Consider the following 19,610-nt stretch of genomic DNA (forward strand, 5'->3'; position numbering starts at 1 on the left):
CACAAAAACTGGGCCAGGAGATGCCTTGTTTTGCTTTAAAGGAATGGATGGTGGAACGCCTGAGTTGCTTCTGGACAACCCTGGTATTGCTCCTTAGTAAAGTGCCATGTATATTAGTGAAGCTGTCACATGAAAAACAAAAATGGCCATAAAACTGTATTTCCCACTAACCCCTCGATCTCTCTGTGGTACAAGATGGATTTTCCTTGTAGTTAGAAACAGAAGGAGGTTTTCAAAGACCTGAGGAACTTGCAAATTTTAATTTAATATTTGGACTACATACGGCTCCAAAGTCATAGACCAAAAGAAAGGGACTCTGTCATCCCATTTTTAAGCTGCTTTTAAAATGTCCCACTTTCTGTCCCTTCCTCCCACTCTCCTCCGTTGTCCTTAGCTTCAGTTGTTGCAAACTGAGCAGGAGCGGGCAACATCTTGTCCTTCCCAGTTGGCTCAAGCAAAAGCAAACTGCTGCAGTCTCTCCTAACATATGTGTTCATTCCTAAGCTTAGCTTCTTGAACCTTAGGATTCATGGGAAGCTGGTATGTGTATGAATCAAACTAGGATGCCTGAGGCCTTCCCATGTTGGCTTGGGATTTGGAGAGATGTAATTCAGATGCCAGCCACAGATGCTGGCAAAACGTCAGGAATAAACTCTTCTAGATTATGGCCACATAGCCCAAAAAACCCACAAAGAAACTATGGATGCCGGCCATGAAAGCCTTCAACTTTTTCAAGGTCTGCTAAGTTCATGCTACTCTGTGTGAGAGAGAAAGAGCAAGAAAGCTGACTTTTAGGTTTTCATTTATATTCATGCTCCTATTTTGTTTGAGTGCATTCTTGTTTCACTTTTCCCAGTTTCTTTCCTGTACTTGGTCACCTTCGTTGCACTTGCTTGGCCTCATTTGCCCTCGCTTCCATTTCATTTGCTCAGTTACAGTGACGTTGGTTATTCTGTGGATGGTTTGATGTGAAGCCATCATAGAAGCCTATCGGAAAAACCACTTGGCCGGTCAGGTTGAAGAATAATGGGGGAAACCAAAAAAACAGTGAGGACAAAGTAGAGGGCAAGGGGTGCCAAGACCCAGCAGTCAGCGGAACAAAGGGAACTGGATAGCATTGAAATAACTTGTGTGTTTGGCAATAGGGCTCTAATGGAGGAAGGACACCCACAAGTGGGCTTTGGGAAAACTGGAATGGTAGTGAAGGAGATGATGATGAAGCTTTCAAATTTCCCCACTGTTCCATACAGAGTGGCCTAAAGCAAACATATAGACAGTTGTAGAGGGTGCAGGGGATGCTTGCCCAATTGTGATCCTTCTAGATCCCTATGGACTATATCCCTGGATATGTTCTCAAAACCTAAAATGGTCAAAAAGGTCACTTCTGCTTTTGCAGATTTTCTGTTAGGAGCCTGTTGGATGTTTGTGGGTGGATGGGTGGCACTTGAATGAAGAAACATGGCCCTTGGAAACAAGGTTCTCCTTTTTAAAGTCATCTTGTGTGTGTATTTGTGGGGAGGTGATATGAATCACAGGCTGGGTTGCCAGATCTTAGGGCATGAAATAGAATAGACCAGAAGCTGAGCTGGCCCTAACCTTAGCAGACGGAGTCGGCCATCTCAGGCAGCAGTTGCTGGAATCAAGCCATTCCTGCTGAAATTGCTTCGAATTCTCCAGTTTTGTTGGACAGAGCTGCGTTTTTGTTGTGTTGTGTGCCTCCAAGTCATTTTGGTCTTATGGTGAACAAAATGGCAAACCTAATAGGCAAACCTATTATAGGCTTTTCTTGGCATGTTTCTTCACATGGGGTTTGCCACTGCCACCATCTGAGGCTGAGAGAGTATGACTCGCCCAAGGTCACGCAGTGGGCTTTTATGCTCGAACCCTGGTCTCCAGAACTGTAGTCCAACACTCAAACCATTGCACCATGCTGTGCATTCCACAAAATATCTTCTGCATCTTTTACCTAAGCTTGCCACCCTTAGGGATGATGATGATGATGATGATGATGATGATGATGATGATGATGATGTTTATATTTATTTGTATCCCGCTTTTCTCCCAAAACTGGGACCCAAAGTGATGGAGAAGGGCCCTATCCCATCGCCAGTGCTGACGCTGTCTAGGCAGCTTTTGCACATAGCCAAATGTTCTCCTCTTATGCTCCAGATTGACTACTTAGCATCTCTTGTTAAAGATTTTGTGAGGACAGGGCTGGGCATGGGATTCCCAATTCTCAGAGCAAGGGGTGAGATCACTGTCTTTAATGTACACATGCATGTGTGTGTGTGTGTGTGTGTGTGTGCGCGCATGCGCGCACAGTCCTCTTTCTTTAGACTTGATTTTTTTTATTTAAATGGCATACTTTGTGTGACTGTGGTCAATGCTTAGTGTATCATGCTTAGCTGATGTCACCAGGAGTTGTCTCTCTGTCCTTCCTAACATCACCAGAGTCCACTTCATCTGATATCACAAGGGGTTCTTCTTCAATTTCAGGTTTGTGTCTTGAAATCTCAGAGCCTGGGGTGGTCCTGACCTGGCAAATCTATGGGTCCCCATGTTATGGAACATGCAACGAAACAGTTTGCCATTTGTCTTGCCAGACGGAAAACTGGAAGGGCCCCTGTACCTTTAATGGCTGCATAGAAGAGAGAATTTCAGCAAGTGGTGTTTGTCCTGCAACTCAGAGATGAGCAATACTTGCTGAAAGGCCCCTTTCCCCATAACTGTTGAAGGTATGGGAGCTAGCTTCAGTTTCCTCTCTGGCAACCCCATCTGCTATGCATCGGGTAATGTAAATACTAAGTTTAACCACTTTTGAAAGCTCCGCCAGCTGCATCAGAGCCATGCTTCTTCATGATTGCTGAAGGCCAACTGCAATTGAAAAGAAAAAGACATTAACAGGCTGCCATTTGTAACATATTGCAAGCATTTATACCTGCTTCAGTAGTTACGATGCTGCGGCGTGATTCATTTTGGAAAGTAACTTTCTTGCACATGCTTTGAGGTTAGGTTCATGCGTCAGGAAAGCAAGGAAAAGACTAGCCCGGAAGGAAAACATTAAAGAAGGTTTATTATGTTTATACCCCGGGTTTCCAGAGTGCTTGATGGTTTTTCTCACTCTGCATTTTTAAGCAAACTCTTCCTGATGAAACACACATGTCTCAAAACTGTGCAAGATGGTTCTTGACTCAGAAGCGCATCAAAATGCATATAAACATAGATGTTTAAGGTGAAAAGGCATACATATTGCCAGTTTTAGTTGAAGTGGATCCCAAAATCCACGTTTTGGATAAACCAGTTTTCCTGGTTTATCATGAGGCTGAAGTGAGATTTAATGGATTTAGGAATGAATAGATGTCACATTCACATTGCCCAATGAAGAGTCGTTTTTTAGGCAAGTGATACGGTATTGCCATACCCACAAGTCCCATCTCCATCTCCATACCCACAAGTTTTGCATTTCTATGGCTATTCATACAGTCTGATCATAGAGGTCCTTCATAGACATTAGTTCACACGGATCTGAGGAAGTAGACCAAGTCTATGAAAGCGTATGCTAGTGCTACAATGTCTTTTGTATAGTTAGTCTCCAAGGTGCTACAACATCCCTTTGTATAATGATATTCCAGACTAAAATGCTGACGTCTCTGAAGCAAACCCCAGGATAGGCTTGTCTTAAAGTATGACCATAAGCCAAAATGACTGGAGACACACAGCAACAACAACAAGCTTCCCCATGGTAGGATGCTTTCCTTTTAATGTATGTTGGAAAGAATACTCCTTTATCCCTAAGAGGGAATGCCTTCCCTGCTGTGTTGATGTTATATCATTTGTTATGATATCCCTTGTCCCTGCAGGGACCAGATGAACTGCGCAAACAAAAGAAGGAAGGCATCTCTTGGAAAGAGAATTTTGAATCTCAAAACAAATGTATAGGGTTTCAGTATTTTGTATTTCAGGGAGCAGAGGCGAAAGCAAAATATAGAGAAATACCAACCTGGTTGTAAAGATGTGTAATTCCTGCTCAAATTGTAAATCCCCATAAAAGCAGAGTTGAAGCCCACGCCGCGGAAATACAACCCAAAGGTGGCACATAATGGATGAGCTGAGAGAGTGCAACTGACAGTCAAGAAAATTGGTTGTTGGCCTCTGGAGAGAGAACGCACATTGGAACGTAATTTCAGGGCTGGATTTCAAAATGGCCTCAGCCCAGCTTCCCTTCCTTTTGTCTGCAAGGTGTTGACATCTAGTTAGTAGTTGCTGCAAAAGCCGAGACTGTTTCTACCTATGTTAGGTGTTTACGACAATCCTGTTGGGTGGTGGTGGTGGTAGTTAGGGCATTGCCCACCCAAATGAGATTTCTAACTTGCCCAAGACATTTTCCTTCAGTCCCCAATTTTCTAGGATTGCAGGGAATGACACACTGAAAATCATTCATACCTGGAATTTTTCTCTATGCTGTGGCCCAGTACAGACTGGTGCAAAGCTCTGGCCTGGGGCTGATTTAAGGGCTCCAGAGGGCTGGGTATCCATAGGCGCCCAGCCTTACTAGTGCTGCCCATGCGCCATCCTGCCCAGCCCACATGGGGCACGCGACGATGACACACGGGTGTCCACACGCCCAAACAGCATCAGGGCACTTGAGCACCATTATGGTGCTCCTAAAAAGAAGCCTCTCTAGGAGATTTCTTTTTAGGGAGCGTGTTGGTGCCACACGGTGCAGTTGGCGTGGCACGGATGAGGGGTAAAGATGCCCGTCTGTATCTCCCCTGTGTTCACATTCCCTTGGTCTGCCCCTTTTCTTTGGATGCCTAAACTCGGTTTTTGAATGCTCAATTGAAGTTTTAAGGTCCTGCAATGCTAGAAATTTGGCAAGTGATGGAAAGTTTCATGGGGAGGGGCGGATTTTTTTATTTTGCTATCATTTTTGCCCTCCCCCCCCCCCCCCCCCATAGCTGCAATCCTGAATACTTTTTGGCCTAAAATAGAATAGATGAATGTGATAAATCCATGCACTCACAACTAGCTATGTTATAATTGGGGTGTGTGTGTGTGTGTGTGTGTGATGACAATGGAGATTACCGCACTGCGTTCTGAGAACGTTCCATGTCATAACGTGATGATAACGTTCCTGGAACGGATATTCCCGCATTAGCAAACTAGAACGTGATCAGAACGTGATGAGAACGCATTTTACCGCACAGCGCTTCCTTTTTCTTGAAACCGTTCCGAGAACATATTCCACCAAGGCCGAGAGAAATCCATTCTCTCATTCCTCCGTCTCCTGATTGGCTGAAAGAATGACAGGCAGGGAGGCAGGGAGGCAGGCAGGCTAGCGACTGCAGTGAGGGAAGGGGTGTGTGTGAGAGAGAGAGGGGGGAAAGGAGGAGGGAGGGAAGGGAGGGAAGAAGGAGGGATCGGGAGGAAGGCAGGGAGAAAGAGAAATGGGGAGAGATGAGCCTTGCAAGTTGCATCCCAAACCTCCTTTGCAAGGCTGGGAAGAAGGAGGAGCTCCATGCAGGTCTCTTCAAGCCGAAGAAAAGCAAGTTGCCAGGGAGGGGACTGGGCCAAGGGCAGAGCCCCGGCAGCCATAGCAGCTCTTTAAACCGGTTAGAAAAGAAGAGTCCTCTGCTGTCATCCCAATTCCCCTTTTTGGCTGCTTGTCACCCTTTTGCCTCCTGTGTGTGTGCGCATGTAATGTGTGCCTTCATAGAATCATAGAATCATAGAGTTGGAAGAGACCACAAGGGCCATCCAGTCCAACCCCATTCTGCCATGCAGGAAATCACAATCAAAGCATCCCCAACAGATGGCCATCCAGCCTCTGCTTAAAGACCTCCAAGGAAGGAGACTCCACTACACTCTGAGGAAAGAGTGTGTTCCACTGTCGAACAGCCCTTACTCTCAGGAAGTTCCTCCTAATATTGAGGTGGGATCTCTTTTCCTGGAGCTTGCATCCATTGCTCCGGGTCCTAGTCTCTGGAGCAGCAGAAAACAAGCTTTCTCCCTCCTCAATATGACATCCCTTCAAATATTTAAACAGGGCTATCATGTCACCTCTTAATCTTCTCTTCTCCAGGCTAAACATCCCCAGCTCCCTAAGTCGTTCCTTGTAGGGCATGGTTTTCAGACCTTTCACCATTTTAGTCGCCCTCCTTTGGACACGCTCCAGTTTCTCAATGTCTTTTTTGAATTGTGGTGCCCAGAACTGGACACAATATTCCAGGTGGGGCCTGTGAGCTTCCCTCCCCGGTTTAATTCTTGTCTGGCTCTTTGCTATGGAATTCTGGGAGTTGTTTGCTTGCTTTTGTGTGTTGCTCCAAACAGAGGAGCTTTTGTGGGTTCCTTCCTGGAGGGAAGGAGGAGAAGGTCCTGGGCATCCCTGCCATCCCTGCCTCCTGCAGGCTGCCAGCACAGGAGCCCCGCTGGACATGACACCAGAGCCCCCCCCCCCCCCAGAAGCAGCCAGACCCTCTCCCTCTTGCTCTCTGCCCTGGCCCCCTGTTTCCCTCTCTCTTTCTCTCTCTTTCCCTCCTTTCCTCTTCTCTCCCTTGTCCCAACTTTTCTCCCTTCCCTTCCTCCTTCTTTCCCCCCTCACACACACACACACACACACACCTTCCCTCACTGCAATCGCTCGCCTCCCTGCCTCCCTGCCTGTCATTCTTTCAGCCAATCAGGAGACGGAGGAATGAGAGAACGGATTTGAGAACGGATAAGAATACCGCACAGAACTCTGTTGGAACGTTCTCATCACGTTTCAGCTCACTGGGAACACATTCAATCCGTACCCTCCTGGAACACATGTAGAACACATTTAGAACGTTCTCAGAACCCGATTGGAACACAGACGTGCGGTATTCTTAAATGTGTTCCGTTCTCATCAAGTTCTGAGAATGTTCTCAGAACGCAGTGCGGTAACCTCCAATATGTCCAGGGTCTCAGTTTTCTGCCTCTAGCTCTCCTCTCCAGGAATGCAAATCCTGTTAAAATTCCCCCAAAATGTACCAAAATCACACGCCACGGTGTCTGGGGCTTCTGGAAGCTGAGGTCCAAGACAAATGGAGGACCAGAGGTTGATAACAACTGGACTAGAATTTGGGGAGACCAGAATTTGAATCCCTGCTCAGTCATGGCAACCATATAGGTGACTTTTGGGCAAGTCATAATCTCTCAACCCAAGAGGAAGACAAAAGCTCATCTGAATAAAGTTTGCTAAGGATAGGGTCACCGTAGTCAAAGATGACTGGAAAGCATATAACAACAGCAAACACTGGAAGAATTTCAGCATCTCGAATAGGGCTACATATGGCCCTAAGATAGGATTACAGCTTTGCTGTAAATATCATTGGATGGGTGGGGGGCACATCCCTCTCCTTCTTCCCTTCAAGGGTATTTTTGTCATTCATTCTCATCCAACCATATGATGCTCGGTCCCCCAGCACTGTCCATGTGCAATGTGCATACTCTTAGGGTATTTATGTACCACGCAACGTATCTGTTTTATTTACCGCCTTAATCCATCAGCTTTCTCATAATGTGCTGAAGGCACTTTATGAGCAAAATACATGCAGCACCATCCCATAAAATCCCGCGTTCTAAAACCAAAGCGGAAACAATTTCATTAAAGCGGCAATAAAATGTTTATTATGAAAAGCCACTTTTCTTCAGAGAGATGTGAAATGGAAAGACTTTTCCAAGGAGACCAGGAAAAGGAAGGAGAAATCGAAGGGCTTAAAAGGACTCTTCATTTGATAGAAAATGGTGGGGTGGGCAGGGAAGCCTAGTGGGGCAATGAAACCACCCTGGGGTCCAGTCCAAACTTTAAAAGAGTTATCAGGTTGTTGAACCTGTTGGGGATATAGAGTTCAGCACCTTGGATGATCCAGACTGGTTTCACCATGTAGAAAACACCATATAGTCACCCACTTATCCTGTCTTTCTATGTCTGTATATAGGATGGGACTCTATATAGGATGCATGCGCACTTCCCACTGGTATTTGTTTTACTTTAACCCTGTTTTCCTATGAGAGAATTGGCATTAGAGCTGGATGAACAATAAGGAGGTAAATGCCACCGCTCCCCCAGTGTAAGCTTATTAGAGGCTTCCTAGTTGTATAAACCTATTAGAGTGCTTGCCATATGTTGAATGAAGCGAGCCTCTCCGTTCATTTCCTGAGCTTGCGCTGATCAGGTAAGGACATGCAAGGACATTGTTGCACGTGTGTGTGTGTGTGTGTGTGTGTGTGTTTAAGACAGCAACAAAGGAAAAACAAGCCAACATTAATTTAGGCTAACACCAGGCTGACTTGACTCTGGCCAATGCCCAATAGTGACGGTGCATTGTGTCATCCCATTGCAAAGAGGAAAGCTATCCATGTTGCTCAGGTGGAAGGCCACCAGATAGTACTGTTGGGGCATGAGGCTTTAAATATGGATAGGAGTCATGAAGTCTATAGGCTGCATGAAACTTGGAGAGGGGACTTGGCTCCCCCAGACTTGGGGAAAAATTGTAGGAGGGATTTCCCCCCCCCCCCCCATAAAAATACATCCCAAAGGGTCTGTTTGAACCGGTAAACACTGTTCCTGGCCATTGCCACATTCCCAAATGGCAAGAAACCCCACTTGGAAGAGAATGGAAGTGACTTGGCTTGCAGAATAGAAAACTGAGAGGTCTTCTCTGAGATGACACTGTGGTCATCTTTAAATATATGAAAATATTAATATTTTAATATATGAATATATGAAGAGATGTCAACTAGGACATAATGGGTTGAGATTGCCAAAAAAAGGAGGGAGATCCCATCTAAACATTTGGAAGAACCACCTGGCAATAAGAGCTGTTTGACAGTGGAACAGATGGCCTCAGAAGGTGTAGTCTCCTTCATTGGATATCTTTAAGCAGCATTTTAGCTATGTACTCCTCATGGAGGTCGGTTGGAATAGATGGTCCTTGCAGTTCTTCCCAAATCTGAAGTTCTTTGATTCTGAAATGGCCCTTCAAGTTGAGGGCAGTTGCACCGATGTGGCCGGATCAGGGTCTGGCAGAGCTGAAAATGACCTTCCAATGTATGCATGGATCTTCCATATCCAGACTTCCACCATGCAATAGATTAGGAGGTTAGAATTGCTCTGTAAAGACCTTCAAAATCTACTATCATTGAAGGCAACATGCATGGGAAATCAAGCAAAAGACACATTGACTTACCGACCACATTTCTAGCACAGTCAGGCCAGCAAGAGGCCTAAAGCAAGCAAGGTGATAGAAGATCCCTCTTGCCATATTCAAGCTGTACTTGCCTTGCCTGCTAGCATACTTACTCCAAGGTGAAGGCACTGGCGGCTGGGGGTTTCCATATGAGTAGGGAAGAGAATCCACTCCAGGGCTTAGTCTGCAAATATTTTTTGGAAGCTGCCATTTGTGACCGCCTGCTCTCAGAAAAGACTAAAATTAGTACATCTATTCCTTCTTGTCCGTGAGAATGAAACCCATGAAGACTTTACATTCCTACCATTTACATCTTAATGGAGTCTTTGGGGGGGGGGAGCTTAGAGGAATTTGAATATGTTTTTGTATGCCATTGTATATTTTTCTAGGGTTGTAGATTGAATTTGGATACGGCCTAATCTTTCCCCTGCGACAGCTAAGCATACACTCGGGTGTGTTAGATAGGCTGCAGTGTATAAAATTAATTATATCAGTGACAGCTGTAGGGTTGTCTGACAAGGGTGTTTTATAGCCCTTGCCCTCAGGTCAAATCTTTTTTAGTGGATTGCTAAATCCACTAAGTGGAACAGTACAACAAAGACCATTTACTATGGCTCCTCTCTTCGCCAGAAGAGCTCGCCAGTCCAAGAAACCGCTCCCAGAAGAGGTTAACCAGTGTCTGGTTTTCGCTCTTCCTTAGCATGATAGAAGACATCCATTTTGTACATGACAACATGGTTTTCAGTTTTGATCCGGGATGGAATTCCCTTGATTGGGCTTCTTTAGGTTGCAGTCTTTTGACAAGCGTTTTTGCAAGTAGATTTGTTACATGCCTGTCTTCTTGGAAAGGTGTGTCCATCTGTCGTGACATTAAATGCCCTCGGTGATTAAGGAAATAAACTTTGCAGAGAAGTGTGTTAAGGAAAAGAGAACGGAAAGCGGGTCGCTTTCTGCCTGAGCAGTTTGAATGCTTGTGAGTATTCTCAGACATCACAGTTAGCTACAGTCAATACAAGTGAGAGAAAGAGATACGATTTATGCATATTTAGTGAGAGGGAAAGCAGAGGGGGTGTATGGGGCTGTAACCCACTTCTCAGGGGTCATTCAAATTCATTTTTAATGCTTTCTATAGAATTAATTTTTCCTTCCCTTCAGATGAGTTACATCATCCCCCAATGAGGTTGCTGTTGTTGTTGTTGTGTGCCTTCAAGTCACTTCCAAGTCACTGTATCTTCAACCACCATCCTCAAGTATTGCAAACTCAGGCCCTTCCTTGATGGAGTCTATCCATCTGCAATACATTCTTCTTCCTTTCCCCCTGCATTCTACCTTACCAAGCATTATTGTCTTTCTACTGAGTCGTTTCTTCTCATGATGTTTCCAAAGTATGGCAGTTGTAGAGTTGCCGTAACTTGGAAATGATGGGAAGGCATACAGCGATGACAAAAGGCCAACCCAGACCATTATTGCTTGATGCAAATAGCAAGATGGCACCCGCCTCATTCTGGAGACATAGGATGACTAGACTATCAGATGAATCTTATATCAAAGTAGTCAACGGAGTACCACATTTAAGGGCAGTAGGCACATTCACAAGGTCTGAGATGGTTATGGCTCCAAGAGAAGTGACATTCTCCAAGAGAAGGGAATAGCTAGGGAAGCCTAAGAGATATGGCTAGAGAGGGCTACCACTACTGCCAACCTCCCTTTGTATCTATTGCCTTTTGGAACTGCCTCATACTACCTAAAAGTTGGGTCAGCCTTGCCATGGTATCCTAGATTATATTCATTGAGAAACCAAATTTGAGAAACATTGTGCTTTGACTTTCTCCTCCGTTTTCCACTTGGCTGTAGTAGGAGAAAGAAGTCGTCCATTGCAAACCAACTCTGTTCTTTCTAACCTCTTCCCCGTTTCTTGTTTCTCCAAAGGTGAAAGCTACGTATGTTCCTCGGACAACTTTTTTAAGAAAGTGGAGTACACCAAGAACGTCAACCCTAACTGGTCTGTCAATGTGAAAACCTCGGCCAACATGAAGGCGCCCCAGTCCTTGGCCAGCAGCAACAGCGCCCAGGCCAGAGAGAACAAAGATTTTGTGCGGCCCAAGCTGGTGACCATCATCCGAAGCGGCGTGAAGCCGAGAAAGGCCGTCCGCGTGCTCCTGAATAAGAAGACGGCGCATTCGTTTGAGCAGGTGCTCACTGACATCACAGAAGCCATAAAGCTGGAAACAGGCGTGGTCAAAAAACTCTACACCTTGGATGGAAAGCAGGTGAGGCTGTCTTAAGCAAAAGGTTGCTAAATCTTACACTGATGCAGCAGTGAGACAAAGTTATGCAGTTGTGAAAGTCTGTGGTGCTTTCCTCATTTGTGTTCCAAGTATTGACTTTTTCCTGGGTGGAGGCGGGTGCGTGGCATCAAGATGGGAGATTGGTTATAGCAATGGGGTCTGACACTTAATCTAAATTGGGGGCATCACTTGGGGGTACGGAGATATGGACCAGGTGACATCCTGAAGGGTGTATGTGACACCACAGGTCTCCACATCTCTGACGTTTGGCAGTGGTGTTCACCCACATCCCTTTAAAGCCCTGGAACGCTGCAGAAGAGAAAATATGAGTAAGATAAAGCTCAATGGGCAGAGAAAGAAAAGAGTCATGGTTTTAGGAACATTCTTCTGGGGTTTTGGGCCTATGTGGCTGTGTTCTGGAAACATTTATCCTTGCCATTTTGCTTGCATCTGTGGCTGGCATCTTCAGAGGGTGGTGGCATGCCTCTTCTCGGTAGGTTAGGCCTAAAACTGGAATGTCTAGCCTCAATCCTACAGGTTATGCCCAGCTAGACTAGGCTCACGTACTCAATTGTTGAAGGGTAAGTCAACACAAAGGTGAGCCCCATTGATTCAGTGGACCTATTTGGGAGTAACAACAGGATTTGGGTAATCTGCACTGCATAGCTTTGATACCGCTTTAACTTTTTCAAAGACATCCCATGCAACCCTGGGACTCAGAATTCTCTTCTAGGGAGCTCCAGTCCACTCCTTTGAAATATAGTTCTGAGAACTAGAAGTACCTCAACAAACAAGAGATTCCAGGATACCATGGGATGGAGGCATGGCACTACACTGCCATACCTGTGGATTGTAGATGCTTTCTTAGATCCTTTCCACACAACACAATTATACCACTATGATTCCACTTTAGTCCATCCTATGGAACCCTGCGATGTGCAGTTTAGCGAGGGAGATGCCAGAGAGCTCTAGTGCCTCACCAGACTACAAATCCAACAATTCCATAGGCTGCAACCTTTACAGTTAAAATGGAATCATAGTGCAATAAGTGAGCAGTGTGGAAAGACCTTTGGTCTCTCCCTATTCTGCATTTCTCTATGACCTTTTCGGCTGCTTGTCTTTTCCGTATTCCTCCTCTGGCCCTGAAGCTTTGCTGACTAAGTGAATATTTACTGAAGCCTAAAATTAACCTGCCACAGTGGCCACCATCTGCTCCTAGAGAAGCTGGACTTTTCATGCCAGTGAGTAGTTGTTGTTACAGAATTGTCACTGCTATTAGTATCAGGCAGGGGAATGGAGCCAAGCATCTGAGGGAAACAGATGTGCCATTGCCACTCGCCCTGAGCACCAGTGAGCCATGAATATCCTCCAAAGGATTCTTGCCCCCCACCTCCACAGATAAATAATACAGGCAGATTGTGCCGGAGTATTATTTTGGCTTTAGGGCACCGTTTCGACAAGAGCCGGGGCAAAAATTTCTCAGGAGACATTTTGCTAAGGAAAAAACAAAAAACACGCATCTGAGATGTTTTTTCCTCTCTGCTTTCAATAAAAAAGAAGGCTACGTTGCAGAATATTTTTCCAGATATCACACACCACGTTTGATGGGGTTTGCCATCTTCCTCCCAACGATGCCACAGAATTATCTTTCTTCCACATCTCTGTGGAGGATGTGAAACAGCTTCAAATGCAACAAAAACATAACCAAGCACCAAGCTGGAGGTTTCCATGTTAGTGGGGCAGTCAATTTGCCTAGGGTTTAAGTCTGAACTTAGGACAGTGTATTTTTAAGGTCAGAGTAAAACCCGGAATGGATCACTGCCCCACTGACATGGAAGCCACCAGCAACCATTGAAAAATACTCCTTAGGGCAGGAAAGGGATAAAAGATGGGTAAGGTACTTCATTGGGAAGTTGCTGGGAAACGTTTCCTCTTTCTAGGCCAGTGATTCTTCAGTCCTCCAGGTGTTTTGGACTTCAGCTCCCAAAAGCCCCAGCCATTCTTGACTGTTGGCCAAGTCAAGAATTCTGGGAGCTGAAGTCCAAAACATCTGGAGGACCAAAGTTTGGGAAGCACTGTTCCAGATATATTTGCTGAAATAGCTCCCCAATTTCAAACAAGAAAAATAGAGAATTTGGAGAGGTCCATTTGCACACAACTCTCTTATCAATGCTTCTTAAGTCAAGAATGCTAAGAGTTGATGTCCAACAACATCTGGAGACCTAAGAACCCTGGTTTTAGAGTGAAGTGAGTTTTCTTCATGCGTTTTCATACATTTTGGTGTTGTTTCGGGTCAAAGATTGCCTCCAAATCATGCCCAAACGTTACTTTTAAGAAACATATTGGGGTTTTGGATGAGTGGCTCCAGGGTCACAACAACACGGTCCAAGGGCCACATGCAAGCCATATGCCGTCACGACACTAGATCTTAAAGTAAGTAGGTTGCTGACTGTCTGGAAGTAAGTAAATTTCAAAAAATGCATAGAAAAGCCAGCAAATTGAAAAATGAGGATGAAAAATAATCCACAAAGTGGGGAGACATTTTTGCAAATTAAACTGGAGGCATGGGACAGTCCTGGGGATGGAAAAAAGATGCACAGAAATAGTCTTGATGAATAACCAAGAACTGGATCTCCATGAAGCTCACCAGCTGAACCATCTAGCTATGAACTTCCACATCTGTTGACCAGCAAAGGCCAATGCTGCAGCTATTCTTAAAACCCATATATTCTGTGTCATATCATTTTATCTTCAGGACCTAAGGATCTGGTCTTTATCTGAAATGTGGAATCCCTCCCTCCACTGATGACATTAAATAACTATTTCCATTGTTTTCCATGGTACGCTTCCAAGCTTTTCGAATGGTAGTATTATGTGGTATGAAAGTACATTTTTGAAGCATGAATATAATCTCACTCTATAATCAAATCATGATGCATCTACTGGAGGGAATTTAAAAGAAAAAGAAACAAAGAAAGACAAGAAACATTGGCCTTTTGTTCTGTTGCTCTCGTTTCCCTAAGTCATGAGCAAGTTGCTTTTGCTGCTTCTAAATGTTACCTGTCTTTTTCCAGCCAAGTTACATCCATATTCATGTGTCAGGACATTTGTGGTCTTGCTCACCAGAGACTTCCCAGTTCTGATAGAAATGTTCCCCTCTAGCAATGCACACCTCGACGTGAATGTAATGTGGCAGGTGATTGGTGAAATCCAAATTCCTGCTTGAAAAGCAGATGCAAATGTGCAGCAAGGCGTGGGCAGTGTGCTAGCTCCTGTGGAAGTGCATTTGCCACCTTCGTTTTAGATGAAGTGCAAAGTGAGACTCTGCAAACAGAGGGAGGGTCACGAAGGATTATGTCAGGGAAGAGAAGTTTCCAAAGCAGCACTTGGAAGAGGAGACACGAAAGTGTTCTTACCAGAGGTATGGTTGCAACACTGGCTTATTGATTTATTGCATTTATTAGAACACGCCTATGGTTTCAGGACTGGACTGCAACCCTGGAGAAGAGGGTTCTTATTCCCTGCTTGGCCATGAAACCCATTGAGTGACTTTAAGCAAGTCACACACTCTCAGCCTCAGTGGAAAGGCAATGGCAAACCTCCTCTGAACAAATCTTGCCAAGAAAACCCCAGGATAGGTTCATCTTCTTCTTGTTGTGTGCCTTCAAGTCATTGATGACTTATGGCGACCTTAAGGAGAACCTATCCTGGGGTTTTCTTGGCAAGAGTTGCTCAAAGGAGGTTTGCCATTGCCTTCCCCTGAGGCTGAGAGAATGTGGCTTGTCCAAAACTTATGGCAACTTTAAGGCAAACCTATCAGGGGGTTTACTTGACAAGATTTGTTCAGAGGAAGTTTGCCATGGCCTTCATCCTGAAGCTGAGAGCATGTGACTTGCCCAAGCTCACCCAATGGGTTTTATTGCCAAGCTGGGAATTGAACCCTGGCAGGATTGCCATAAATTGGAAATGACTTGAAGGCACACAACAACAACAACAACAACAACAACAACAACAACAACAACAGCAGCAGCAGCAGCAGCAGCCTTCCCCCTGTCCAGAAGTCTCTGGGTGGCATACATTTTAACCATTCCGACATATTGAAAACAGCATGAATAATAAAAAATGATTATCAAAAGCTGCAAACATATCAAACAAGTTAATAGGTTATTTTAAAAAGAGATTAAAAGAATTAAAATAGTGTCAAGCAATTTAAGAGGGGACACCCGGCTTGGTTGCTTCCAAGCCACAACATGTCCCTGGCATGGAGGTATTCCCCGGGTTCGCCTTTCCCAACCGCAGGTTTTGAGATGCTGATACAGTGGCCTCTCCTTCTCTCCTTGGCAAAGGGTTTGGAGAAGGAGGTTGGCATCCTTCCCCATGAACAGACCTGCCCCAGGGCTCAAGGATCAGCCCGGTGCTTAAAATGTCAAGCTCAGGAACAGAAGAGCTTATGTATAGGTGTTCACATGCTGTCTGGATAGGACGAAATGAGTCATTTATTTATAGCACTAGGTGGCTTGTAAAATGTGATGGTGAGTGGCAGAGACAAGGAAGTCACAAGGGCTGCTTTGAGCATCTCCACGTGGGCCATTGTCAAAGTTCTCCTCTCTTTGAGGAGAATGGAAATGCCACATCTAGTCATTTACTCAAGACACTTCTATGGTTTTGTGATTTACCAGAACAGTGTGTGTGTGTGTGTGTGTGTTAGATGTTCTGGTAAATCACAAAACCATACTAGTGTCTTGGATAAATGACTTGGGTGTGTGTGTATATATATATACACACACACAGTCGCCCCTTTGAAGTTGCTCCAGACCCCTGCATGAATTCAAAATATTGTGCATATTGAAGCCCCATAGGCTTGAATGGGGCATGTATATGCACGGCGTGCACCATGGGTGAACACCCCATTAACTTTAATAGTGGTCGCCCCTCTGCGGATTTCCAAGTCCACACATTTCAAGTCTGCGGACTTGGAGGAGCGACTGTATATGCACATATGTATAGGTATATGTAAACCGTTCTCCTAATGAGAATTATTCTCCTTAGGAGACATAGCTGGGCTTTGTTAAATTTCTGTCTTCATTATTTATCTAACTATTTATTTCATTTGTATCTCACTTTCTTCCAAATGGGAACTCAAGGCAGTTCACAACATTAACCAAATGGATCATGAACTGAAGATCTAGTTTAGTTTGTTCACAGATGCCCTTCTAAAAGTCTTAGTCTTCTGATTTCTTGACTACAGTCTCCATTTTGATTTATGAAAGTGCAAAAAGGCACTGGTGTCCCGTCTGATCTTGGAAGATAAGCGGGGTAAGTCCTGGTTAGTACTTGAATGAGAGACCACCAACAAATACCAGGTGCTGTCGGCTGTATTTCAGAGAAAGGAACTGGCAGAACCACCTCCCGACGCATTCCTTCCCCAAAAAGCCCCTATGAAATCCATGGGGTCACCATAATTCACCAGGCAACTTGAAGGCACATACACACAAAAGTGGAGGTAACATTTTAGATGCCTCCACCATCCACTTTAAAATCATGTAAATCATTGGTGCTCATTATATTTGTTTTCTCAGTGTTCAAGTGTAGCCCTGCTTTTTTGCCCTTTCTTCCTTCAGTTTCATCAATGATCAGATTCAAGTTTATTGCTGTTGTTTGGGCGGCAATATGGGGTCCTCTCCATATTTTAAATTGTTCTTCCCTCCGTTTCCACACCTTCATCTTCCAACTCTATTTGAATTTACTTTCTGCGCTTTCCGCATGATGCGTTCTGCATATCAATGAAAGAGATAAATTAAAATGCACCATCGTCGGACTCCCTTGCCAATTGGAAGCCATTTGGTTTCTCCATTGCCTGCCTGTCCTGACCTTGTCATTAGAATAGATTATACGTTGAGATAATCAAACGTCATCATTTCTAATACTCCATCATTTCGAGATTTAAAACCAAATAAAGGATGAATAGTTTATTTTATATGCACACACCAAGTAGCCTGTCCCTTCCTGTCTCTCTTTCTTCCCTACTCTTTCTGCATTTGACTGTATCTCACATACATGCTCTTCTAATATATATCATGCGCAGCAGTGGAAGTGGCCCAGAAGGTCACACATTTTGCAGCCTCCGAGATCTGTGCTCTTGTCTCCAAAGAACAATGGAAGTAATAAATGGTATCGACTCTGCCAGAATAATCGGCAGCCATTATCGCGCAGCCAAGGGCGAGATCCTGCATTTCTCCCCCTTGCCCTGCCATCTGTTCTTCACTGACATTTGGGTTCACAAGCATGTCCTTATGTCATTCTGCTCTTGGCTATCTACAGACGTCATGCCAGACATAATCCCTATTGGGTTACTTGACCCCATAGTTCACATCCGGTGGCAGGACAGTGAATGGTGAAAGCATCTCTCCACCTTCTTTTGTTGTGTCTGTTGTGTTGTGACTAAGGATGGGGGCAGGACTGATTGCTTTGGCCCTGGGATACAATTTCCATTTTCCTTGATGGGTACCAAGGGTGTTAAGAACCAGACCATTTTGTCACATTGCATTTCTAAGAACCCTACTAGCATTCTCTGGCCAATTTCTCCATCCATCCATTAATTTCTCCATCCAGTTGTCTCTTCCTCCATCTGTAGTCTTATCTGGTCTTACCTGGAGATGTGGTCAATGGTCATTGTAGCATTGGCTAGCTGTGTCTAGTTGCCATTTCGGTTGCTTGCAATAATCTAGAGCAGACATACCCAGCCTTTGGTCCTCCAGATGTTTTGGACTGGAGATGAAGAACAATAGTGATCAATGGTCATTGTAGCATTGGTTAGCTGTGTCTTGTTGCCATTTCAGTTGCTTGCAGTGACCTAGAGCAGAGTTCCTAGCCTTTGGTCCTTCAGACCAAGCTGCCATAATTCCTGAGCATTGGCTACATTGGCTGGAGTTTCTGGGATCTGGAGTCCAAAATAAATAGCGGAGCAAAAGAATTGCAGACCTAGAATAATATTATGTCAAGGTATCCGTAGTTGCTGGCAATTCGCTGGTCAATGGAGCGGTGAAACAACTCTTGATTTTGAATAGGTTTCAAAGAGCTGTCCAGCTTTCCAAGACGCTGAACCTATTTTGAGGATGAGTTTCAGTACCCAGGATAGCTGTTTTGAAACCCATATCTAAAACTGGATTCATGAGAGCCACCAGCCACCATTGCAAAGCATTGTGGGAAATTAAAATGGCAGAAAAGCCTAAAAGGGCAATTGAGGTTAGGAGTCAGTAGTATCCCATCCATCAGTGTCTGCAAGTTCTGGGAGGGTTTCAAAAGTTTTGGGTGAAGGTGATGGTCTCGATGATTCAGATTGTCAAGAAACCCAAAGATCTGTGAACTTCTTAAAAACCTGAGAAGGAGCATTTCTTGAGAATTCAGTGTTTCTGGACAGCTCTGTAGTAATGGGACCGAAATCAATGCAACCTTCTCATCTCCGTCTTTCCAACATGGCCATATCAGAAGCCTTATCAACTTCTGGCAGGCTAAAGGATTACATGTAAATGAGGCATCAAAGGCTAGAATTAAAATATTAGCAATGATGAATATGACTCTTGCATGCTTGAGAGGGCTTCGCAGTGGATTAAAAAACATCCCGGCCTACATCTCTTAACGCTGGCAGAAAGTTTAAGGCGCTGCTTTCACTGAATTTTAATACTTTATGTTATGACTTTCAATGGCGTTGTGGATTTCCTATTATTTTAGACAACCGCAGTCACTGAGGCTTACATTCTGACAAGTCCATGTCAGAAGGAAAATGAAGACCAAAAGGATATAAACCAAATACACCAGGAAAGTGCTTTGCGGCCCATGTAGGAATTTTTTTTATTTTTAGCTTTTGGCGTCCTTTGCTGTGACAAATCTGAAACGCGTTTTCAATGCAAGCCTCCATTCCCCTCCCGCCATCGCTCCTGATTTTAATCTGCTCCTTAATTCTTACCTTTTTGTTTCCTATTGTGCTTTGGGACTCCCCAGTAAACCAGCCATAATCACCAGCGATTGCATTTCCGTTTCTGATTTCTTTTTCTACTCTGCGAACAAAGAAATTTAAATAGAGATTAGATACAAAAGCAACCCTCAGCTG

The 19,610-nt window shown here is 44.5% G+C and overlaps 1 protein-coding gene across 2 annotated transcripts in view; it reads left to right on the forward strand.

Annotated features, from left to right (window-relative positions):
- The window catches only part of DCX (doublecortin), a 75,509-nt gene that overhangs the window by 5,237 nt on the left and 50,662 nt on the right, over positions 1–19,610 (forward strand). For both annotated transcript variants that reach the window (XM_089536463.1, XM_089536464.1), the window contains exon 3: positions 11,142–11,482. In XM_089536463.1, coding sequence (XP_089392589.1) covers positions 11,142–11,482 — 341 coding nt within the window. The remainder of the gene's footprint in view (positions 1–11,141; positions 11,483–19,610) is intronic.

Source organism: Sceloporus occidentalis, unplaced genomic scaffold (assembly GCF_023333645.1).
Source record: "Sceloporus occidentalis isolate IW3139 unplaced genomic scaffold, rSceOcc1.0.p SCAF_8, whole genome shotgun sequence".
NCBI lineage: Eukaryota > Metazoa > Chordata > Lepidosauria > Squamata > Phrynosomatidae > Sceloporus > Sceloporus occidentalis.